This window comes from Vicugna pacos, chromosome 2 (genome assembly GCF_048564905.1).
Source record: "Vicugna pacos chromosome 2, VicPac4, whole genome shotgun sequence".
NCBI classification, from domain to species: Eukaryota; Metazoa; Chordata; class Mammalia; order Artiodactyla; family Camelidae; genus Vicugna; species Vicugna pacos.
In genome coordinates, this window is record NC_132988.1 from 87,368,271 (window position 1) to 87,394,870 (window position 26,600).

Sequence of the window (26,600 nt, forward strand, 5' to 3'; positions counted from 1 at the left end):
TGCCTTCTGATGGCATCAAAAATCAGGAGACGTTGCACAGAGAGTGGTCTGAAGGAGCCTCACAGGTTGGGCAGGGGATGGACATTGCTGTTTTTCTGCCTGCTTGGTTGAAATACAGGACAGCATGTCAAGAGTGTGGCTTGGACTTAGGATATGAGGGATGTCCTGCAGGTTAAGAGTATTACTCTGGAGCCCACCTCCTGATTCAAGCCCTGGCTCTCCTGCAGCTGCTTGTAGCCTGAGACAGCTTCCTCGGTTCTTCCAGCCTCAGTTCCCTTACCTGTAAGATCAGGATAGTGATGGCTGTTGAGTTGGGTGGTTGTGAGATTCAATGAATGTACATCAATGTTGAGTGCTTCTGACTGATTATAAGCCTAGACTGAATGGAGCTCCAGGGATAGGACAGGAGCACAGCTAACTGCCTGTGGCGGTGTGGTCCCTCTTCTGTGCCGCAGGGAGGGGTTGTAGTCAGGGGACGTGCACGTGTGCAGGGTGGGGGCCCTTCTCCTCAGGGCTGCTTTCCATCATGGGGTGAAAAATCAGATGTTCCTGCCTAAATGTGAGTGGGAACTATGGAAACCATGTGTTGGGATCAGAAGTCACTCCAAGCTTTAAGTAAGAGCAATAATATCACTAGAGTGAACGGACGGGAAAATAATAAATTATACACCAAATAGCAAATGGTCGACGAGGCAGGGGCATCTATAGAGTTGGGACAGGAAACAATAAAATTTCAAAATGACTTGGGGAATGGGACAAATTATACAAATGGAGAGAGTCAAACATGTTGGCTAGTGCGAACATAATTCTGAAAATTGCTGTTAAATGCTTCTTAAAGTATCACTAATAAAGCATCTACCGATTTTATGTTAACAAGTTATTTATAAATCTTATTCCACTTTTGCTGAGCAAGGTGGATTATAGTGAATAATTACTTCTAGTAGTACTTAACACAGTCTTGTATTTGACTCTCTTTTCAAATGTATAGAAAAACTTCCCTAATGCAGAGTTCTCTGGAACAAATTTACATCCACATATGACTGATAATTTTAGGACTTAAGTGCCATATTCAAATGCCTACGGTGAGACTGGTCCTGACATGTTACTCAGTCAACGTTTTGGTGAACGTTTTCTGGATGTGTTTGCTTCTTAGGCTGACACATACATCTTTTATTTTCAGTGACTATCAAGATGAACTTTACATTTTGATATTTGTTTATAAGGAAAAATTTTTTATTATGGCAAGAATAATAGACCAATATGTTCCTGGACTAATACGTAGTTGCTCTTGTCGTGCTTGTTTGTGGATCTTAAAGTTCAATTTTTATGTTATGAGTTGGAAAACTCTAACACGATTGAGCCCTTACAATGTGCTAAATACTTCAGGGTGGTTCTCATCCTCAAAATAACCTTTGGAGAGAGGCCCCTGCTGTTAGGACTGCGGTCCCTGTGGCTGAGCACCACACAGGTTATGATAAGAATAAGTGTCCCATGGCTTTGTAATGCTGGATATTGTATTTTCGTTTTATAAGGAAAAAAAAAAGTGGTAGAGTCAGCACTATATGGTCTTCCATTTAAATTAGGTATCTTTTGATTAACTTAAAATATCAGCAATTGAGTTATACATATTTATAAAATAAATCTGCAACAAAATGATTCAGTCCAACAGAGTTATTAAACACTATCAAACTTCCTATTTTTGCAAACCTAATAGGGGAACACCATGGCTTCGTCTTTGCCCCAAATTCCTAGGCTAAATCAGTGTCAGGTTATGCTCTGTCTTAACTTAACTCTAGACAGACTTAAATCTAGATGGGGCTTTCTCTGAAACATCTCCATTCGATTGCTAACCATTCCTTACCTTGTTAAAATTAACTTAATAGTTTAAAGTTTGGAACTTTGAAGAAATGAGAATGTATTTAAAAGGAAATAAGAAATTTAGCTAGAAACTTACTTTGATTGCATCTACTTAAAATTTTTAACTACTTTGTTGGTTAACTTTTGAGGTCAAATTATGGGTTTTTTTTCCCCATAGGAAGTAAAGGCATCTTCTTTGAGACATGCTAATACCCTCAATTTTAAAATATTCTGGGTACCAACGAGATAACACACCTGAAAGCACCTGATACAATGCTTAGCGTGTTTTTTCTTTAACAAAACCCCACAGACTCTATTTTTACCAACTTGAGCTCAACATGGATGGGTTTGGAAGAAGTACCAAGTTTTTCAACAATACTGGTTGTAAGCTGAAGTAATGTCTTAGTTAAGCCAGGTTGGCACATGCAATGGCTCACATGATGGGGCCCCAGGAAGCTGAGGTTGAGGGTGTTGTGTAGAATTCGTGACTCTTGTTGGCAGACTGTCCAAAGTGATTGAAATAAAAACACTGGAGAACGTGTCTGCCTGAAGGACAGAAAAGAAAACAAGAAAGGCAAACTGGAGAGGGGAACCTGTGTCCTGGGAGCAGCTCTATTTCCGTTTCTGCCAATGGAGCCTCTGTTGGCGGAAGGATGTTTCTGGGATGTATCCCCTTTGTAGTGATGTAACTCATTTTGGTTTCCTAAGTGTCTATGATGTACATATGCATCCATGTACATATTGGTACACACACCCAGCATGCACACATCACGTATACACACCGACCCACACAGAATTACAACCCTACGTGGATGCCTAACATATGTCTCAGGTGTAGCTATTTCTACTTGTAATGTTTTGTCTTTCTTGCTCTTTTAGAGCTCTGTGTGAGCATTCCAAAGAACGCTGTGAGTCTGTTCTTGGGATCGTGGGCCTCCAGTGGCCAGAAGACACAGATTGCAATCAATTTCCAGAGGAAAATTCAGACAATCAAACCTGCCTAATGCCTGACGAAGATGTGGAAGGTTAATTTTCTAAGTTAATTGCGGGGGTGGGGTGGCGGATATCTAACATGGATGAATATATCGGCTGCCTTTAGAAGTTTCTCTGTTGTTGTTTTTATTTAGTTACCAATAGAAAGGCTGCCTAGGTGGTGAATCTATAAACTTCATTACATTGAAGAAGCTGATGTTAGACATGTTAGATCTGTTAGACATTGCCTTCATTTTGAAACTAAATTGCAGTCACTTCTTGGCCTTTTGGCTAAGATCATGTGTAGTATCTGCTCTTACAGTTTCATATGTGATATGTCTCTATCCGAGGACAACATGTTACATGGATTTCTGGAGCAGGGAGTTGGAATAGGAGCTTGCCCCGTCCACTCCACGCAGCGACCTGGTGGTGCAGCACTCACAGGAATGGTGCACCCCGTCAGGGAAATAAAGCTGTTACCAAAAAAAAAATAAGTAAAAAGTAAACTGTAGAGATGACTTTACTATTTCAGGTATTTCTTTTAAACACAATTAACTCACAGAGCCCATTAGATACGGATGCTGCTGTTACATTAAGTGTTCTGAAGGTAATGGTGAAGATCAAGCCTTGATTCCTTCAAGTGCAAAGCATTCAGTGACTTTGGCAATGTAGGATGATCAGGTGGAGAAATGGTATCAAGGACCTGCCCACCAGGTAGAAAGATTAGGACAGGAAGCAACTTCACACATTGAAGGAAAGGCAGCTGAGTAGTTAGAAGCACTGACTTTATGGGCCATTTCAGGCTCCAGCAATTGTTAGGTTGTCCATTCAGAAAAAGAGTTAATTGCTGGCAAGCATAAAGACACAAAACAGCAGATCTGGAGAGATGATTCCAAGGATGAAGGGCAAAGTAGCTGATAAGCAGACAGAAGAAAGCCAAGTTCACTTTGGCTGTTTCAGTTTTGCGAGGACCGTCCTTGTCTTCAGTGATAACGTCTCCATGTCATCCCACTTGCAAATGGATAAATTAGCTGGTCTGGGGTTTTTGTCTGTTGACAGTAATATGGCCCACTGTTTGTAACAGAATGCTCACCTAGCCACTTTAAGTGTGGCTCAGGACGGTGTGTGCTGGCTTCCAGAAGATGTGATGGCCAGGCTGACTGTGATGATGACAGCGATGAAGAAAACTGTGGTATGTATGTGAGATGGCACTTTTCTGGAATGTACAATAATAAGTGGTTTTAGGACAAGGGGCTGTGATAAAATATATCAGATATTCCCTGATAGTTGTAAGTAGTGAGTAGGATTGAATGCTAAGGCATTTACTTCTTAAATTATCAAATGGCAAGGTATGCATTCAAAAGTGTTCTTCCTGTTAATTCTATTGCTTTTCCCTAAATTATCTTCTGTTTATAACCTTGATGACATATAGGCAAACCCTTAGTGAAAGAAGCTCTTCACAAGTCTAAGGGGTTATTTTCACTAGGAGATTATAAAGCAGTTGTCATCTGTTTGAAGGTCGGTGTAATAATGTCTTTGCGTATAATTCCCTTGTTATCAAATAGGCATCTGGATACACAAAGACAGAGTTCAGGCGCCAAAGTTCAAATTCAGTTGGAATTTATTTTCATGTCCTCTCTGATCTTGTCTCTGTCGGAAAAGGATAAAACTCCCTGACGTTTCTGCCTTTGAGCTTCAAGATCACCAATGGGAAGGCAAGAAGTGGTGATTTCAGTGGAGCTAATTCCCATCTTGTTTCTCTACAAGCCTTTGTACTTCTAACTTCAAAGTATGTCAGGGAATAGAAAACAGACAGTGCTCTTTACTGCACGATGTTATGGAGCGAAGCAAAGTGACTGAAGAGCAAGCCAAAAAATAGTTTGGTTACAATTATTTAGTGTGTTCTGCTTAAAAAAAAGGACATTTTTTGCCATTGAAAGCACATAAGGCAATGCATCTTTTGAAATCATTTTATTCTTTTGGCCTTTTGAGGTATGAAATATTGCCTGGCTCCCCAAAATGAATTTTCTACAGTAGCCATTGCCCTTCTGGTCTAGACAGAATGTCACAAGCAATCAGCTGAAATCCTATCAGTGACTATAAATACAGACAAGTGTATCTTCTGGAAAATTAGAGCCGTCAGAATGGTGGTGCACTGACCGGGGTAATTTCATTAGGGAGGAACATGCAGTGTTTTGAGAAGCTATCACTGTTTGCTTGTTTGTGGTTTTCACATAAAGAAACAAATCAAAACTCATTGACTATCCCTTATACGGATGATTTATTGAGAATCTATTGGATTTCTTCACTAAATCATAGCTTTGGTATTCTGAGATGCAACTTAAAATAGATTATCTTAGATTGTTCAGAGGGGTTACATGTTACTCTGTTGAGGTGGCTAGACCTATTTGAGCAATGTGAAAACTTAGTTTCAAAAAGAGCTATATGAAGATTAAGTGGTCTGAGTTCTAATTTTGCAAAAAAGAAATTTAAAACACTGTAGGGTACAAATGATCCAAAAATGTCAGGTTTCTAATTAAGTAATGAGTTTCTGTTGGGACTCGGCTATCACAATTAAAGGCACAGCAGACCAATAGAATAAATGGTCTAATATCCATCAAACACTCAGAATATGGATGATGCCATTGAGAGCTCTGGTTAAGGAAGGTTAAAAGTCAGTAATAAATCTGAAGCATTAATTGCCCCAGCAGTATTAATTTATGAGAAAACTCTCATTAACTTTTCCAAAGTGACTGATAATAGACATTTTGTGTATAATCACCTTTGGGGCATGTGCACAGTTTCAAATGGGCGTGTCCCAGGCTCTGGCAGAACACGACACTTGAAATCAAATAAGGAAGTCATGTCGTGGAAGGCCCGACGGAGGGCTTTTGGGAAATGACCCAATTCCCATTTCCCCTCCTTGTTTAGTGTGTGTCTCGGTTTCCCTGGGCATGCATAGGCATGCTGTCTGGTAATGCAGACACCAGCTCCTGCAAAGCTGGCCTTCAGTCCAAGCTTCATGTTTTCCTGATTTGTTTTGTCCATTGTGGAGTGGAAGGCACTTAAATGCTTGGACTTTACTGAATAATGAGATAATTAACTATTCACTTTCACCCATCTGCAACTTCTCCAGAATAGTTTTACAACATTATTGGGTGTTACCCTCAAAATTGTACTTCTTTAATTTAGTTAGAATAATTAGTTAGAATAATTTAGTTAGAATAATAGAATAATTGATGTGTTGGAAATTTGCTCTGTGTTTCTTTGACACTTCTGCAGCAGGAAAACATGGTAGTCAAAGCACACCATTTATAAATACACGTTTTAAATCTGTGCATTAATCATTTAGCAGTGAGTAACATCGTATTGAAGTGTCTCCTGTTCTTGGGGTATATTTTTGTTGCTGAAGTTGCATTGACTGTGTAATTGTTAATGTAAACAACAGTTGAAAATATTGTCATTATTAGAAACATTTTCAGCAAGTGGTTGGAAGAATTATGTGAATGTGAACACATCATGTTTGGAAGAATTATGAGAATGTGAACACATCATTCCAGAGTTGCTTCATGGAGAGAAAGTGAAACGGTGGGAGTGACCTGCAGAGTCAGCATGGTTTCAGTACAGAAGCACTTCCTTTTCTCGAAAGTGGATAATTTGTCATTAATTGAATATATGCTATATACTTGGAGCTGGCTGTAAATCCAGCAACTTGATGAAAGGAGTTTATTTTCAATCTAACCTTTTCCAAGCATTAATATCTAGCAGTGGAGAAAAAGGTGAAGATCTGGACAGAGAAATGAACAAGAAGGACATAAAGAAATGAGAGCTAAAGAAAATACCAGAGGGATTGTATTTCTGAACTTTGCCTTCATGCTGTAGATTTGAGTTTGGGAGGCCGAGGTGAGCTTTGGCTAGACCTGTGTCCACCATTGGGTGAGTGACCAGCAGGAGCCAGATGATTCCTGGGCTGGGATGTGAGCAGCAAGTCCTCTCAGTGGGGTGGTTACATGAGAATATAACTCAACAAATTTCTTTGTATCTCCTGTAGGAATAAAATCCCTCATTGTATAATTACAGCATCACCAGTACCAATTGATCACCAGCCTGTAGAAAAGGGCATACAGCATCCAGAGAAAGACTGACACAGTACAAATGCCTGAGTGTCATAAAGGGACTTTCTGTTTATCTTCAAATGATCCCAAACCATTTCATCCTCCATCTTTGATCTCCCCTTGGGTGCAAATGTAATAAAATCTTTAATTGTAACTTGAACCTTTTCTTGGAGTCAAAGCCCCTTTAGGATGTGTTTAAAACCTCTGGCTCTCCTATCTGTGGGTTTTACAGCTTGATTTGGAACACTTGAAAAGCATTCCAAAAGACTTTTTTCTATCTGTTTGGATTCCTTAATAGTATTTGTGCACAAAGGATTTAGCTGGAACTTTTGAACACTCCAGATAGCCAGTCTCCATGCCTTTATGTCTCTTTGTCTCTTTGCTTGTGGAAGAGACTGACTTCCTGCTCTGTGACTGGAAGACGGAGTGAGGGTCATTGTGTCACAAACCCACACGTGTGCTTTCGGGATGAATCTTAGGATTGATCTCTGATCACATTTAATTCTTCCTTGCTCAGGGAAACCCTGCCCTTTAAATATTTTGCCACTTGGTTAGCTCTTTGCTCTCTCACTTGGCGTCTTGGGCAGGCAGCCTGGAATGGCAGAGTGTGCTCTGTGTAAACCTAGGCTTGGATTCATATCCCGACTCAGCGCTTAGAGGCTGTGTGACTTTTGGCCACTTAACTTCTCTGGGCCTCAGTTTTCTCCCCTGTAAAACTGAGAGAAGCCTACTTCATCCCCCACATCTTGGAATGCTTATAACATGCCTTCTTCAGTCCTCGGAAGGCAATAACCAAAAGCCCTCCAGCCATAGTACTAGGAAATCCAGGAAGCAAGCCCCCTCCAAGGTCACCCCAGGGACTTCCCTTGAGGGGAGGAGTCCTGTCTAACTTGGGATTGTCTCTGACAGACCAAGGTCTTATTTATGGCGGTGGAGAGCGGACTGGCATGTCATATCCCCAGCACAGCTGGGCGAAGTCGGCGATCCACACAGCCACGCGGGCAGCAGGGAGGCGCCTTGTCCCGGAGGCAGTGCTGGTTCTGGTGTCATGTTCAAGACGAGAGTCCCTGAGGGTGGCCCCACCCTGCGATTTAAAGCCTTCTCCATGTCTTCATCCTGCCTCTCCACAGAGTACAGGGCCAGCGCAGGTTAAAGAGAATGATGTGAGGGAGGCACCCCTAAAAGGGGACAGTGACTCAGGAATTGGGGGGGGGCGGTCTGCTGAGGCTTTCTGGTCTAAGATGGGAGCTCCATGACTTGTGCTGGTGTTGCTGCTCCTGGCAGGTGGGCCCAGAGTCAGGTGCGGAGGCAGGTCTTTTGTTAGGTCTGCTGCCGCAGGCGCTGTGGCTGTTCTTTGAGATTTGGGCTCCGTGGCCCAGAATCACATGCTCTGGAGGGGACTTCACACCCACCAGGCCTGAACCTCCCTGCTACAGCTCCTGTGTTCCACTCTGAGGTCACATTCATGGCCACCAGGGCAGGTGCTGGCCGGAGATGGCTCGATCCAGACTGTTGCAGCCTCTGCCGGCTCCAGGATTCAGGTTTGTCTTGCTCCCTTCCTCTGGGGACCAGCCCCTCCCTGATAATATTTTTAATTTTATGTAGCTCAAATTTGCAGCCCTAATGAGCAAACCTACTTACCCTAGACTGGCATAACTGAGAGCTTCTTACACTCCAAGAAGCATCTGCTTCAAGGTGTTTTGCTGTCTTCACCTATAATGACAACTTTTTGGATAGAGAGAAAAGGTGCCCCGGTTCGGGTGGGATCTGCCTCTGGCAGGGAAGCCTGCTTCACGGGGTGTTTGTGAAAACAAGAGGCAGAGGAAGTGAAGACCCCGCAGTCTTCACCCTGCTTAGTGCCCTTGGGGTGACGAGCCGTTCCAGTTTGCCTGGTACTGAGGGGGCTTTCTTGAAAGGAAGGATGTTTAGTGCTCAAATCTGCAAAGTTCTGAGCAAACCGGGACAAGGTGATCACTTTGTCCCCACACCGTGGCCTCGAGGAGTGGGCGTGGCCATTTTCTCTGTGGCTGTTATTCTGACATCAATAGTTATTTGGTTTCAGAACCTACAAGTGCATTAAATATCTCATCCTCTCCAAAACTGTTTTAATTTTTAATAGTGTTCTATGCTTTCCCTTGTAAAGCATACATTTAAAGCATAATTACACCAACAGTGTCACTTTAAAGAGAGAGTGATTGCTTCACAAAATCGTAATACTCCCATGTGACTAACACTGACCTTGTCATGCTTCGTTTATGCCCATCATAGCTCCACAGAGGAGGCAATAGGCCACAGAAACTTATTAGAAAAGAGAAGATATAGAAGGGAAATTACCATCTAGAGAGTACACATTTAATCTTTGTAGCAACCCTTGGTAGCAGGCATTATTTTTTACTATTTTAGAGATGTGGAAACTGAGGTTCAGCGAAATTAAGTAACTTATCCAAGGTCACACAGCCAATGAGATTGGTGCTAGTGTTCAAATCCAGATGTCTGACTCAAAAGCTGTGTTTCCCCCACTCTCACCCCTTGTGCATACTGTGTATTCTCATTTTACATAGGATTGCAACCAAAGACTTGCACCTAGCTCCCAACTCCCAACTGGATCTCTCTCTGTAAGGCTGGATTTAGAGCAATTTATTTACTTTCTCTAAATCTCAGTTTCTTCACTTATAAAATGGTGATTGTAATTCTGACATTGTAGTGTTATTGTAAGAATTTAAACTAATATCTAGAATGTGGATTTATGGTGGATAATAAATGTTATCTCTTCTTATTACCATCCATGGGGATGCAGGCCTTATGTCCCAGAAGGCTGACTTTTATGGTCTTTTATCAGCTCGTTCCATATGTCCAAGTTCTCGTCTGCACTCCTAGGAATGGTTCTTTGAGAATAGGCACAAAGATTCATGCTGTTTTCTCTCATTGTCTACTAGCAAGTGGTATGGCTTGTGATGAGATCTTCGTTGTCAGAACATTCCAGGTGATGTCTGTACCCTCTGTTGGCTGAAAACTCCAAATAATAACCCCATGAGTTCCCAGCAGAGATGTCCCTGGGCCTAAGACCACTCCAGACGGACAGCTAGTGGAGGGCATTCACAGTTTCTTTCCTATGGTTCTGCAGTCAGATCCTCTACTACTGGCCTACATTTTTGAGTGATGAAATATTTTAATTTTAGCTCATTGCAAAAATTTCTCTTTGGGTGACTTATTTTGATACCTTTTCAATGAGAAGTTTTTTAAGCAGATTTTTTTCTTATAAGGGACTGCAAGAAATTTGAGTTAATCGTCTATGACATGTCTCTGAGCTATTTGTACTAGGTCAGATGAGAAACAGCATCTTTAAAGAACCTCCTTATTCGATCACTGCTTGGCATTTCATTTGCCTTAAATGAAATTACCCTTTCCTGGGACTGAGAGACTTTTTGTTCCTTATATGAAATGAAGCTCCATTTAAAGTTCACTTGTGCTGAGGGCCTGCTGAGGGCTCGCTGCTGTTCCGGAGTGGGGATGGGGCAGGAGGGGTGGGGAGAGCAGGGATGCTCAAAGATGAAGGTTGTGGTCTCTTCACACCCCTCACAGCCTTGTGAGGGTCATGGATCCAGTGAGAGTGACAAGAACACATCAGACCCTTGGCATGTTTTAGTGAGTGTATAACTGTGCTGCATGTGACTCAAATTACATTTATTAAGTTCCTTGCAAGTGCTTGCTCTTTCATAGGCAAATTATAGTTCAAGTGGGTTGTCTCAATCTTGTGCAAATGACGTTCATTTTTCATATTAATTGATAAAATTTCTAACCTTAGATCTCTGACTACATCACTAAAGTAATGGCTTTTCTACCTTCCTCTTCAACTAGTTTTGTAGATATTTGGCACAGGAGGAGCCTCTTTTGCTAAATACACAGATGGCCTCACCATTTGTTGATTGAAATTACACTTTAAGATAATATGCATTTAGATCACTAGGTTTTGGCATATTTGCTTAAAAGCATAGCTCATCATTTTATAGATGAGTCTTATGTGTTGGCAAATTGGCTCAGAAAGCAAAAGGAACAGCTAAAGATGAACGTTAATGTATGGTCACTTTTTCATTTTTTTCCTGTTTCCCATATGTCACTTTTGATCTTCTCCTAGGAGAGCTGTACTATTTATAATGCAGTATGGAGATTACTGAGCATTTCTACTTTCAAAATTACATTTTCCATGGTGTACAGGAATCAAAACTCATTAAGAAAAAAGAAAGCATTCCTTTTTATTTATTTATTTATTTTTTACATTGCTTGATCAAAGCCACTGTCATTTTCACCTTCACATCTATTGAAAATAACCTTTCCTTCTGTCTCCAGGATGTAAAGAGAGAGATCTTTGGGAATGTCCATCCAATAAACAATGTTTGAAGCACACAGTCATCTGTGATGGGTTCCCAGACTGCCCTGATAACATGGATGAAAAAAATTGCTGTAAGTGCCTAGGTGAAACTGTCAACATGACATTTTATTTTAAACACGAATTACCTCTCATTTTGAATATAAGCCTGAAATTTGGAACTATCTATCAAAAGCTTTTTGTATGTTCAGATCTTTTGATGGAAACTCCACTTGTAAAAATATAAACCAAGAAGACAAATGTGTAAAATATATGCATAATGATATTATTCAAGCATTATTTATAACAGGGACAAAATTAGAACCCCCCCAAAATATCCAAAAATAAGGGACAAAAAAATATAACCATAAAGTGAAAAAAAATGCAAACATTAAAAATCAAATCAGAAGAATAATTTCTCCTGGGTTCATTATGTATCATTAGATGAATAAAACAAAATATGAAGAATTTATGTGTACTATTGTGCTGAGTTTTCAAAGTACACGTACCCACATACAGAAAAAGATCAGACAGGCATAATAAAGAGCTTACAATTATAAGCCCTGGGTGGTGGAATTAAGCTTTTATGCTTTTCTATGTTTTCTACATTTTCTAAATGAATGGCCAGTAGTTTTAGAATCAGGAAAAAAAAATCCTAAGATACATTGCCTACTAGTAACAACTCAACTCAAACTGACTTAAGCAGTGAAGAAATTTATCTTTTATTATCCTATGTATTACATATGCCTTATATCATCATATAAAAAGTCAAGTGTGTATGGATTCTTGAGGTGGATGCTGGAGTTCAGCACCTCTTCTGTGATTCTTTGAGTTGGCTTGATCTCTGGCTGGCTCCCACCAGGTCCAAAGATGGCTGCCAAGAGCACCTGAGACACCATGCTTCCCTGGTCATATCCACTAGGAAGGAGTCAGAACCTTACCCTCATCTCTGGAACATCACTCTGACTGGCCAGCTTTGAGCCAGGTACCAGCTAGTAGTCAGCAGTGTTTGTGTGGATTCCAAAAGACACCACCTAAACAACTGAATAGCGAAAAGAAGTGCCCTTAGGGAGAACCAATTAGAAAAAGATGGCGTTTTAGCCAGGCCACCCCTGTCCCAGGCCAGGACACATGGCCTGACCAGCAGGGTTTGGGCAGGAGATGTCTTGTAAAGCACAACCCATGAAGCCGTAGACCATGACCCTGACCTTGGATCACCTGTTTTCTCCTGGACTTACAATTGTGCTCAGAAAAAAAAAATTGTAGTCAGAAAAAAGCCATCTTCACCTTAAACTAACCAGGATCTTCCCCCCAGAGCAGGGGATGGTGTAGGAGCCTGAATAAAATCAGGTTCCCTTAAAAAAGGAGGAAGAAAGAGAAGAGATGCTACGTAGGCAATCAAGGAGTTTCACTATAGTTTTTAAAATCCGAGAATTGGTGTGTGACTCAGAGAGTCATATCATAGTAGAGATTTAAGGAAATAAAATTATCCATAAATGTGGACAGAGCTGGTTTTCACCCTAGGGTGTGACTTCAGTCTGCTCATGCCCAGTTCTCTGCTCACACCACTTCAGATTTGAGCCTTGTGTTCTAACCTCTGGTATTTCTGCTCCTCTGAGTACCACCGTCTCAATCCTATGGTTAGACCTAGAGAACCTAGTCCCTTGGAGATAGTAGTCTGTTTAAACTCTTGCTGTTTGTGTGGACTGACATCTCTGAAATGAGGTTTTACTGATTCTGTCTTCTGTCTGTCTTGCCACCTGTTTGGAGACCTCATAACCGCATCCTTTCTTCCTCCCACGCTCCTGCTGGCAAACAATGATGTGCCTGTTAGTGATAATCACATTCATTGCTAAAATGTTTCTGTCTCCTCACTTCTTGTTCCCCTGCCAGCATTTTGCCAAGATGATGAGCTGGAATGTGCCAACCACGAGTGTGTGTCACGTGACCAGTGGTGTGATGGTGAAGCCGACTGTGTAGACAGTTCTGACGAATGGGACTGTGGTGAGCTTGTTTCTGCCATCTGCTCTCTGCTCTAATGCCTGTCAGCCATTTAAGCTGAGTGAATCCTAAATGGCTTCACGGATCTTACTAACCAAGTTCATCTATGTTGCTTTACTATTATAGAAGCCGACAGTGGTGATTCATGCGTGTTATTTCCAACTCACAGAACACTTCCCCCCAAGTTACTTCTCTATTTGAAATGCTTATATTATATGTAAAAACATTTGGGTTCAAATTGTTATGACCATATACATTTTTTTAAGCAGAATTATATCTTTATTTTTTTAACTTATTTTTTATTGAAGTATTGTCAGTTATGATGTGTCAGTTTCTGGTGTACAGCATACTGTTTCAGTCATACATACACATACAATAGCTTTTCATATGAATATAATTTTTAAAACTCTGTTGTCCCCCAGCTTCAACAATTATCAGTAGTCGGCCTTTCTTAGATCACTGACACCTCCTGAAACAGAGGTGTCAGTGATCTTTCCTGTATTCTTGCTCCAGATCCAGATGAGACGCTCTGCTCCCTTACACAGACAGGACTTAAATGCATCTCCCACCTTTATCCCAATGTTGCAGTTTATAACCTTGAGTTTGATTTATTCTGTTGTCCTACCCTCATCCCTCCTGCCATTCACTTGGCTCTCATTTCAGTCCTTTGCATCATCTGGCCAAGTCTTGATCACGGTGTGTATTGTCATTAACTGTGCATTGTTTCCACAAATAATCTGTGGTGGATGAAGCACAGAGGATTCTCTTCTATAAAATAGAAATTAGTATATATGCCAAATGAATCCTAAATTAACATCACTCACACACTCGCCTTCTCATAGGCTTTCTTGAAAGGAAATGATTTGAATGAAGTTACAGCTAGCTCCTTCTAAGTATGCGAATTATTGGGTAAACTCATGGGAATGGGACCTGCCTCTGGCTGTCTTCTAACTTATAAAGTTAAGAACTGCCTATCTCTTTCACTGGAGCCTATGGTTCTTGTAGGGCAGAGAACACATCAGATTCATTTTTTAGTCCCCCATCACATGGAGATCAGTGATTTGCACAGGGTGAGAATTCACCAAATGGTTCTTAGCTAAAAGAAATAAAAATGCATGCTTGCAATTAAAGCAAAGTCATGTAAAGTTGTCATTTGGTTTCATGAGAAGAGATGTTTTAAATTAGGGTTTTCTTTTTTTTCCCCCCTCAGTGACCCTCTCTGCAAACGTGAACTCCTCTTCACTCCTGACTGCTCATAGGTCTGCAGTCGAACACCATGTGTGTGCAGATGGCTGGCAGGAGACACTGAGTCAGCTGGCCTGCAAGCAGATGGGTTTAGGGTAAGGTCAGTAGTTTGTAGCACTGATGGATTTCTCAGAGGGCTTCACAGAACTTGGCAATAATATCTTCCTTATGAATGTAGAGTGAGTTAGTGCTCTCAAATCGAGCCCTCCAAAGCACGGGAAATGAATCAGGTGAGAGGACTGTATTAAATTACAGACACCTTCTCTGAAGAGTGTGGGTTGAAACCCTACTTTGATAAAGCCTCTGAAAGTAAATGAAGTAATTGTATTTTAAGTACTTCTGAAATGAAATGCTTTTATTATTTATAAAAGCATTAAGATGGTTTCTTCTGAGGAAACTGGATGGGAAAGATCTTGTGATTTCCCCTCAGGAGGCTATTGAAAATTCCTTTTTAAGCAACATACATTTTTTAATAAGTTGAGAAGTAGAACTTGAAGTTGCTGGCTTTTCAATTTATCCTATGTAATGCAGGAAATGTAAATCAGGAAATTGTTCACCATTTTGCTTCTTCATAGAATGAAAAGACACTCACTCTCGCTTTGATACAAACACACTGAAATCAATACTTTGAAAGGTGGTTACTTGCTGTGGGGTTTTCTTTTCCAGGGCTGGAAAGCAATAACTGAAAGGTCTTAGAGTATATATGTGAGAGTGTGTGTGTGTGTACACACACATAGGTATATATATTTTTCTTTCACCAATGATGCTTGTGAGATTTGGGGGAAACATAGAAATGATAGACATAAAAGATCAAAGGGTTCTAAAATTCTAGCACAAAAAAACATTGAGTAAATGTCATTTCCCAGGATTCTACTGAGCAAACTTGAAACAATTTTATAGTATTCAGCCATCCAATTATGGAATAGCAATTGGCAACACATTTTTGTTATCCCACTTTAAAAAGTTATGTAAATAACAGCATCTTCAGCCCATGATTTTTCCCACGTAAAGTCCTATATCGTTGGAAAATTGAGTAACTGGTGATATAATAAAAGCACGTTAGGATTTTCCAGAATGGAAAATTATATTTGCTAAGATCCGTTAAATTACATTTTGTTTTCACAACATCCTTATTCTGTCCAAATGAAAGGGAGTGTGACTGTGATCAGAGATAAATTAAAAACCTTTTGAGTGAGCTTTATTTTCCTCTCTGAAGACACAAGGTTATTTCTTAATATGAAAACCTGATTACATGATAGATAACTCCATTGAGAGTTCTGAGGAAGAGTCAGAACTACAAAGATTTTATAACCAAATTCTTTTGACCAGACACCCTGTTCTGTTGCAAATAGAAAGGATCACTTTTGAAAAATTCTAATTTATGTTCCTTCAGATTTTTTTGGATATTGGATTTAAACTTTTTTTATTGTAGTTACAATACACAATAGAAAAGTCACCATTTTAACCATTTAAAAGTGGCATTTAGTATATTCATAGTGTTGTGCTATCATCATCATTATCTGGCTTTTTTGCACTTAATTTTTTCATGTATCTATAAATCAGTACTTTATTCCAGTTTATAGCTGAATAACATTCCATTGCATGGATACAACATATTTTTAAATCTATTCATCCATTGATGAATTCATCTGTCTTGGCAATTTCTGCCTTTGGCTATTGCATACATGTTGAACTTTTTAAAAAAGAAAACTCTACTCCATTGCTCCATTTCCTTAACATAGTGGGAAAATGTCAGTGTAGCATCTTAGATATTTAAAAATCTAGACGGACATTTAGATTTTTTTAAAGATAACTTTATTTCACAGGAGGGCTGGGAAAGTCTGAGAGAGCAGCATGGGTGGAACCATAGTTGTTATGTGACCGAGTTAATAGGTGAGAAGTGATTCGTCTCCCAAGGAAACAAGGAAGAAAGGAAGTCTTAGTGTTTTTGTGCCTTTGGGTTGCCTTCAAGCTCACCCTTCAGTTTACATGGATGGCTCATGGACTGATAGAAGTCTGGAGAGCCAGGCCGGGGCAGGCACCAAGAGAATGTGTGAGATGAGGTCAGATTCCTACTGTGGGAGTGGGCCGCTTAGGAAGCTGCTGTCACCACCTGGGGACCAGTGCTGTGCCGTGAATTTCCAGTTCTACCACTGATGCCTCAAATTAATTCACGGTAACTCTGCACCATTGAGCCATTTCCTCCAGATCCAAAGTCCCTAATAGGAGGGCGTGTCTGGCCACAGCTAGTCATTGACCAACTCCAGCTGTGAGAGGGGGAGGAAGAGGAAAGAACTGTCTTCCTGTAGCTTCTGGAGTGGCGTGTCCACTACACCGGCCTGCCTTTATACCTCCACACATACTCGGCGTCAGAAATTTGAAGTTTAAAAAACAGCCCCAACTAATTCTATTCAGTATCTTCCTCCCATTGTGTTTTGAGCATCTGCTTATAGGCCGTGTACATGGGTAGGCATTGTGTGGAGGATCCAAAGGTGAATAGCATCATCAAAGAGCTGAAGTGGGGAAGACATATGAAAAAACCAGCAAGAACATCAAGTTAGAAAAAATTTCCCGATTTTTTGTCATCTGAGAAGGGTCCATTTATAGCGGAGCACATGGCATTCCTATTAAAATTATATAAGAAAAATATTCAACTCTAACATTATTTTGATACTATAATATAAACTCATAAAATTATTCACTCATTCAGTAAACGTTTATAGAGAAAAGGACTGTGGTGTCCTATCCAAAGTGAACATACCTTAACTCCAAATAGATTATTCATCCACTTGAGGGGGTGTATTTTGAAGCTAGTTTGTTAAAAACGCAGATAGACACCAAATTACATGTTTTGCAAGGATTCTGTGGAGATGCTTTCATGATAGATGCAGTTGATTAAAAACACCTGCACTGAGAGTTTTTCAGACCCAAATTGTGCTGTCCATGTCTAACAGCAGAAATGCTAGGCTCTCGACTAAGTGCTTGTCCTAATGAGAAGATTCAGAGCTCTTCTCCGAATCTGCAAAACATTTTACCCCCATCTGCAGGTATCTCTAAAGTTCACCCCAGCTGGAAGTATGATGACTATTTGATTAGACAAGGGTATAAATCAAGCCCCTAAATTCTCATGATGATATATTGACTTTGCTACCTACGTGTCCAGTATCAAAAACATATGGACATTTATTTAATCAACAATGAATCAGAACTTAGACCGCCCTCTGATACTTGCCAAATGCTCCTGAGACATCTGGTATTTGAGGAAGTTGGTCTAGGGGACGTGATTCTCTGTGTCTCTTGGCCTCATAAGCTTATCTCTATAAAAGTTAGATCGTCGGGAAATAGACTGTACTATTTTGGCAGAAATTCCTTTATAGAGTTAGTTGCAATTTGGTTTTATGCCCTGATCTTTTAGAGTTGGTTAGAAGAAGAAGCATCCTTCCAAAGAATGTTTCTGTGTCTTGGCAAAGCCGCAGGCAACCTCTATTATATTACCTACTAGTCCCTGATACAAGGATTTACATTGTAATGTTTTCCTCAAGTCTACTCCCAGGACAGAGTTTCTAACTTCAGATTTCGTTTGTCATGTAAGAACTGCTTAATCCAGGATGGTTTCCTATTTGATTGATTTCCATGCAGTTCGAAGACAGATTCAGTCCTCTGTAATAGTAAATCTAGCCCAGGTTTCTGGTCCTGTACATGTAAACCATGGAAAGGAAGCTCAAAACTTTGCAGTTTTTTTTTTTAAAAATTAAGATATATTCATATAAAAATCACTGTTGAAAAGTGTACGAATCAGTTGTTTTTAGTATGTTCACAAAGCTGTGATCATCATCGCTGTCTAATTCCAGAACATTTTCATCACTTGCAAAAGAAACCCTATGCTCTTTAGCACGCACTCCTCATTTCTTCTTTCCCCTAACTCCTAAACAATACTAATTTACTTTCTGTCTCTATGCATTTGTCTATTGTGCACATTTCACATAAATAGAAGCCTATGCAATATGTGCTTTCTTGATTTGGTTTCTTTCACTTAGTTTTTAAGGTTCTTTCACAGTGTCTTTAAGGCTCATCCGTGTTGTAGTAGGTATCAGTACGTCATTCCTGTTTATGCTAAATAATATTCTGCTGTGTAGATAGAACCACAGCATTTTGATTATCCATTCGTGAATTCATGGACATTTGGGTTGTTTCCACTTTTGGGCTATTATGAATAATGCTGCTATGAACATTCATGTGCAAGTTTTTATGTGTGAATATATATTCTTTCACTTCTTTTGGATATATACTTAAGACTAGACTTACTGGGTCAAATGGTAACTCTATGTTTAATTTTTTGATTAACTACCAATCTATTTTCCAAAGGGCTGCACCATTTTATACTCCACCAGCAATATGTAAGAGTTCCAATTTCCCCATATTTTTGTTATTGTCCTTTTTTTTTTGATTATGTGTACTCAATGTGTTCAACAATGATATTGCTCATTTTTTCATCTGGGTGACCAAGAGAGTGAATATATAGAGAGAGGATAAGAAGACCAAGGGCTGAACCCTAACATTAGGAAGATGGAGGAAGTGAAGTAGCAAGGCAAAGGAGGTGAAAAAGAACAAGCAGTGGGGTAGGAGTTTGTGACAGCCTGGAGCCCAGGTGAGGAAAGTATATCAAGGAAGAAGTGATGTCAGTTATAGAAAATGCTGCTGAGAAGTCAAGTCGTAAAATCAGGACTGAAAATGACCGTTGGTTTCAGCAATATGTGTCATTGACATGAGCAGATTCAGTGGAGTGAGGGGGCAAAAGCCTGAGAGATAATAGGAAGAAAGAAACAAAAGACAGTAAGTATAGAGCTGTTTTTTTTTTTTTTTTTTGAGGAATTTAGCTGAAAAGAGAAGCAATGAAATACAGGCAGTGACTGGTGAGGGAAACAGGGCTAGGAGTCCTTTGCTGCTTCCATTTCCCTAAAAGCTCTCACTGTCCCATGACTGAATTTCTAACAGAGCCCTCCCTGCCGTAGTACAAACATTATGTTCAGCTGCTACAGACTGAGTGCTTATGTGCCTCCCGAATTCAGATGCTAAATCCTAATCCCCCATGTGATGGTATTAAGAGGTGGGGACTTCGAGAGGTGATGAGGACATAGGAGTGGAGCCCCCAAGAGTGGGATTAGTGACTATAAAAGAGACTCCCTAGACTCCCTTCCATCAAGTGCTGACACAGCAAGATGGCCGCCTGTGATCGAGGACGTGGGCCTCCACCAGGCACCAGTCTGCCACTACCTTCATCGGACCTGGACCTCCCAGGCTCTGGAACTGTGGAAAATAAATCTCTGTTGTTGATAAGCAACCCAGTCTATGGTAATATGTTGTAGAGGCCTGAATGGATGTGGCAGAAATAAATCATTTTCTGTCCAAAGTTCATTGCACATATAAATATTTTCAAGTCAAGTAAGTATGGACTATTTTCCCCAGCTGGTAGGCCCACCATAAACTAGTGTGTCTTTCTTCAACCTCCTACCTATCCTTTTACATGTTCCTTCTCTTTTCGGACTGGCTGGTCTTTTATCTGTGTTCTGTAGGTACATTCCTTCCTGCTTCTGCCTCTGTGTCTATAGATGCATCATTTTCTACATTTTCTATCCAGATTCTCAGGACCTCACTCAAGCATTATGGCTTTTCTGAAGCTTTCCTCATCTCCTTGATCTTTTTTGCCCCTGAACTTCCTGCGGTACTTAAAAATCAACACTACACACTATCCTTTTTAATTCTAGAATGCTGTATATCATTTGTATATATTTTTTTGATTCTTCATTTGTTTCAAAGATTAGGGTACACAAAACAGTAATGGCTAACCTTAATGATGTGCCAGGCTGTTCTACGTACTTGATACATATTGTCACAGTTTATGCACAATATAATTCTGTAAGATAAGTAGTTTCTTTTCTACTTTACATATGGTGGAACTGAGGCTTAGGAAGGCCATGGAACTTTGCTAGGTCACAGAAAAATACAGAACTAGGATGTAAATCCAAGCAAGAGCAAGAGACCTCTCGGATACCAGGATTAGATCCCATATGACACCCAGTTATTCAGTAAACATGCCATGATTGGTGTGGCCAACCAGGTTATTCATCAACCCCATTTAGTATTGCTTTACATGGGAGTTTTAGGGCAAGTCTTAATACCACCTTGTGATCTTATTTTGTAGGATTTTTAAGTGGATAGCAATGAGGAGGTGGTGGTGATGGAAATTCATCATGCAGGACCACAATTCCAGTGTTTTTCATTTTTTTGAAAAGTCATATAGTAGTAAGTACATGCTTGGAGTATTCTAAATAGAAGTCAAATGAAGTAAATTTATGTTATTTTCTTTCACAGAGCAGCTTCACAGCTTCTCTGGCAGACACGTAGCTTGGGCATGGGGAATTAACTACTTATCACATTCTCAGGAAGCTGCTGGTTAAATGACAGCCTGGGTGAGAAGAGAATTATAAAGTCCAATGTGTGAGTGTAGCGTTCCCTGGAACATTGTGGGGTGAGGAGGAAGAAGAATTTTCCTGAAAGAGTGCTTACCGCCTAAAGGAAGGGGAAGTATTTTAAAAGTTCTTCCATGAAACCACTTGGTATGAGGCTTCAATAAGCAAGAGCAAGATAAGTCTACCAGTTGTCCCAAGAGCATTTCCATATGATCACAAACAGCAAGCTCTGCCAAGAATTTGGATATTTGTTAGCAAACTGAATCTCAAACTGTGTCAGTCAGGTTAATGAATACTTTATAAGATTAAATGAAAACTTCTCAGTGGTGTAGAAAAATTCACCTTTATTAACTGGAATACAACTATGCGAAACCCTGGATTAATCAGATTGGTTTTTGCTCTCTTACATTCCATTTTTGTGGTAAAAATATTCAACATTAAAAAATAGATTTGCATCAAGGTTTATAAGATCAAAGATGGCTTCCACGGGTTCTTCAGAACTAAGTGCTGTCAAAACACATGTTTCCGCCAAACATCAGGGCTAATTGTGAGCAGAAAGATTCTGGAATGGGAAGACCCAATCTCTGTAAAGTCTCTGGGGACATCAGATTCTCTAGTTGTCATAATGCGTTGCCATTGGACATGAATATGAATGGATCCTGGGTAGATAAGAACAAGATGAACAACTGGAGGATCCATCAGGAATTGACCAAAAGGGCTTGTGTTATTTCTAAGTCTTATATGGCAGCATCCCCCTTTTTGAACTGCAGCAGAGACTCCTGGTGATGACTTAACTTCCTCATGTTGTCTTTGAAACCTACTGCAATCTGGTTTTGCTTTTTACCTCCAAGATAAGATGGATAGTCAGTAATGATATTATCTAAATGCCAAACCCACTGGTCTTTTCTTCTTATTTTTATAGTTTGGAATCAAAATCCAATTTCTTACTCTGACCTATAAGTCCTAATCTGGCCCCTGCCTCCCTCTCTGACCCAGTCTCCCAGCACTCTCAACTTGTCCACTAAACTTTAGACACATTGACCTGATTACTGATGTTCAAGTGCTATCCGCTCATTCTCATTTGGGAGCTTTGGCTTCACTGTTCCTTTTGTTTGGAAGGCTGATCTCTAGACCTTAACAAGATTACCTCCACCTCAGCATTCACGTCTCAGCTTATGTATCGGCTACTTACAGAGGTCTTCCTTGACAACCCTAGTTGGAGCAGCTTTTGCGCTTAATGAGGGACCCTCTACTTGCTTACTATGTCTTCTTCAACATACTTATCAGTATCAGGAATTATTTTTTCACATTCTGCATTTTGTTTCTCCTTGAGGGAGGGACTCCATCTAACACCAATGTGTTGTCTTCATTTCCATTCCAGCTTATTAATCTTGTTAATCACCAGTTATAACCCTTGTCCATCTGACTATTATTTGTTTAAATTCTGCCAAGCAATATCCCTTTTGCAATGATAACACATTGTGTCATTCATGAACATAGTCAAATCTAAATTCTAGCCAATCTTTTACCCTTCCTCCATCTTCCAAAGGCTAAGAAAGAAACATGTATATCTTGACCCTGAGGCATAGTAATCTTCTGAACTAAAAAATTTTGAGTCAAGTCATTGGTAGCAGACATTTATTGTGTTGCTTTTCTGTATTTCTCTCTTCCTTTGGGAACTGAATCCCTTCATTTTGGGGACTTGCTTCATTTCCCACTCTATCCTTAGGATCCAGGAGGGAGCTGCCATCTTTGTACATGACTCACTTTTCTTGGCCTCAGTGATTGGTAGAGGGGTAGGTACCTCACCCAAGCTGGACCAAGCAAAGAATGTCACTCCTGGGCAACAGTGATTGGTTCTTATGAAACTTAAAGTTATTCAGTAAGATTTGTTTTAAATGGACCTGGGAAAGAAGACTTCTTTCCTTTTTGGTCACAAAGATGAATGGATTTGAGTTTATAGCTGCAGACAGCCTGTCTCCTGGCTTGTGAGAAAGTCACCTGGAGTCAGTAAAACCACCCTCCCATTTCATCTCCCTCCTACTCACTGAAAGAAGTGGAGATGAGAGATGGAAAGTCCTGAAGGCACTTGGTTCCCAGGCACCAGTCATCCTGAAGACCATCCACACTGGTTGATTATATTTCCACTTTTTGATATTCTAATATTCTGGCATGATTTTTGGTAATAAATGCTAATTTTTTTGTTACTGTAGTACTGTTAACTGGATATTTTTAAAACCCTGATGTTTGAATTATTTTATCTTGTAATGTACCCAGAGTCATATTCTGCCTTAAAATTTTGAATTGAGTAAAGATGCACTTTCTATTTGCCTGTAATCTCAGAATGAGAAAGAAAAGGGCGGTTGACAAAGCAAGGCTTCTTTTAGAAAAATAGTCTAATCTTTCTAAACTAGTGGAATAAAAAAGTGGGAAGGGACAGACTGGGAGTTCGAAAAACAACATATTGCAATTGAAACTAGTTATTTCTAATTTTACACTGATGATCTATAAGAAAGTAAAGACAAACAAGAAACTAAATAAATTGCTGTCAAAAAAATATTGAGTGTCTGTCTCTTAAAAAAAATTGTCCCCAAAGTTTTTTTCCAAGTTACCAAAAGAGAAATGGGAGTTTTTAGAAGATAAAGTAGCCATAAGGGAATACTTGGACTGCTGTGGATTCTGAAAGAGGTAGATACTTTTGCTCAAAAATACACTTATAACCTGACATTATTTACTGAGTTTGTTTTATAAGACTGAACTTTTATAAATGATCTAATGACATATTAAATTTTATGACTGACTATTTTTTTCTACCTTTAATGAAATGTTTACTTTAAATAGTGCTGTATTTTATTCTTTTTTTCTAATTTACACTAAGATGATAATGTTTAATAGTGACAATTTTCTATTAGAAATGGATTATTTAGTTTCATTGATTTTTAAAATTTTGTGAAATATGAACACTCTATAATTTATATTAATTATAATTCATTTTGTAATCCATAGCTTCTTCTCTTTAAGATAGTTTCTGTCACTTGTACCTATAAATCATTGCCCAATATAGTAATTATACTCTACCTCTGAGGTAGACATAAGAATAAAATTATGTATTTTCAGTTAAGATGGCAATAAAATAATTTTTAAATACTTAATTTACTGTAAAAATAAACTCAGGCTGTATGCTCTTCTTGAAACATTTCTGTTGATGGGAATTTTGCCATATAAAGTGTAAACTGAGCTATCTAACCAGACAAGTGATTCTCCAGTCATGTTCATTCATGTTTGTTTGAAACCTGTGATGCTTTTCTGTCAATATTTCTAGGTCATCCTTCTACTTGACAAAATAACTTACCTAGCTTAACTTACTACCTAGTCCTGTAGACTAGCTAGTAGTAACATGCCTAGTCTACAGGAACCAAACGGAGATAATAATATAACAGTGTTTAAAGCAAGATTTTTGAAATCAGGTATGAAATGTTTAGTAGAAATGTTCCAAGTCCTGAAGAGGATATTTAGAATGACAAATAATGTATCCTGTCCACTACACAAGGCATTTGTATCTCAAGACTAACCATCAGTACTGAGGCTGAAATCTCAGATGATTTTCCCCAGCAATAGATTATCGTAGACCAGGCCTGATCTTTCCACTGGGATGTGTAGCATGTCTAGGTAATTCCTGCACCACTCACTTGCTGTCAGAAGTAAAGAAGCCTTTGGCTTTGGGGGATTTGTGCTGATCTTTAATAGGTAAACATCCCCAACATAATTATAACACAAACATGAGATGCCTTATTCCTAAACACTAGGTGACCTGCGAGTGAGTCAAGAATAGGCCAAGTTGTCTAGAGATCTGATTGTTCACCTAAGCCTTGAAATATGTAACTCCTTTCAGAATATCAGGATGTTTCAGAATTCTAGATATGTTCTGTCTTCCCACTTCTGTGGGTATGGGGGAGTATACATTTTTTTTATGTGTTTTATGGCCACTGATTTCAAGAAGCAAATTTGAGGGAAATCCTCTTGCTTTTCTGTAGTGCTGCCTTTAGCTCCAGAGCAGAGGGGCCTTGCCCTGGACCTCAGGACTCAGAGCAGTGTTTTTCAATCAGTAGTGGCTTTGCCCCGAGGAGCCATTTGGAAATTTCTTTAGAGCTTTTCAATTGTCAGTCCAGGAGTGGTGTGGTGATTGTTGTATCCTGTGGGTAGGATCCAGGGGTGATGCTGGACACCCTACAGTGCACAGGACAGCCCCACACAGCAAAGTATTATCTGGCTTAAAAAGTCAGTAGTATCAAGGGCGAGAAACCCTGACTTGGAAGGACCACTCTGGTCTTCTCCTCAGCTGTATCTCACCTCATGAGGCAAAGGGTCTGTCCACCAAAGAGGTATGCCCACCTGGAGCCTGATCTAGAGGGCTGTTTTCAAAGTGTGGTCCCAGACCATAGCATCTGCATCACCTGGGATCTTGTTAGATGGGCAAATTTGGGGGCCTTTTCTCAGACTTACCAAATTCAGAAATCTGGGGATGGGGCCAACAATCTTCACTGTGACAGGTCCTCCAGGGTAGAGTCTGATGAATGCTAAAGTTCGAAAACTACTGCTCCAAGGAGTCCAGGATTCTATATTTGAAACCTAAAAGATAACATTTGTCAGGATGGGAAGATAGAATGCATTTGCTTTAACAGTTTGTTAGTTTGATTCATAACATCTAAATATGCAGACATAGAGCTTCTAGTATGTAGGCCTCCATTTGTCCTCTTGCTCTGGGCCCCACAAGTGTTTGAATTGGGTCTATGTCTGTGTCTTAGTTTTCTCATACTGTCAAATGAGGACACTGGACTAGATTGTTGTTTAAATTCCCTTCTCTGTATATGGTTTCATGGCTGCATTTAGAAGCATTTAGGCCTGACTGCATTCCCTGCACGGACTCCCTTAGGATACAGTCACTTTGATGCTTAATCACTAGGAAGATGGTTTTTTTTGCTCTTTTGTTCTCTACCCAACAGGATTGCCTTGTCTCTTGATATAATATGGAAAAGAATAACTCAAATGTATTACCAGTTGTCAAACAAAATTTGAACTGCCAAGTTCCACATACTTTTTTTAATTGAAGTAGAATTGATTTACAATGTTATGTTAATTTCTGGTGTACAGCATAGTGATTCATTTATATATATGTGTATATATATATATATATATATATATATATATATATATATTCCTTTTCATTTTCTTTTTCAGTATAGGCCATTACAAGGTATTGAATACAGTTTCCTGTGCCACATACTTTTTAACAGCATGATTTACATCATATGCATGTAGTTATAAAAATTAAAAAGTATTGACATACCTACTCTTGATAAGTATGTAAATTGGTATTACTCTTTGAAGGAGAAATTCATGCTATTCATCAAAAACTTACATTTTGGTTCAGTAATTTTATTTCTAGGAATTTATTCTAAAGTCATACTTGTGCATGTAGGCAAAGGTGAATGGTTAAGAGTGTTAACTGGTGCTTTTTTGTCAGAGCCAAAAATTGGAACCAGGCTCCCTGTGCATCAGTAGTGAATTGGTAAG

At 39.6% G+C, this 26,600-nt stretch overlaps 1 protein-coding gene and 1 non-coding gene across 5 annotated transcripts in view; both read left to right on the top strand.

Moving 5' to 3' along the window:
• The window catches only part of CORIN (corin, serine peptidase), a 217,928-nt gene that overhangs the window by 158,274 nt on the left and 33,054 nt on the right, over nucleotides 1-26,600 (top strand). For all 4 annotated transcript variants that reach the window (XM_015249997.3, XM_015249999.3, XM_072944469.1 and 1 more), the window contains exons 12-16: nucleotides 2,737-2,882; nucleotides 3,914-4,021; nucleotides 11,292-11,405; nucleotides 13,204-13,314; nucleotides 14,522-14,651. In XM_015249997.3, coding sequence (XP_015105483.2) covers nucleotides 2,737-2,882; nucleotides 3,914-4,021; nucleotides 11,292-11,405; nucleotides 13,204-13,314; nucleotides 14,522-14,651 — 609 coding nt within the window. The remainder of the gene's footprint in view (nucleotides 1-2,736; nucleotides 2,883-3,913; nucleotides 4,022-11,291; nucleotides 11,406-13,203; nucleotides 13,315-14,521; nucleotides 14,652-26,600) is intronic.
• Nucleotides 3,101-3,289, top strand: LOC116276814 (U2 spliceosomal RNA). The gene has a single exon (XR_004186307.1). It is a non-coding gene; the product is annotated as a U2 spliceosomal RNA (small nuclear RNA).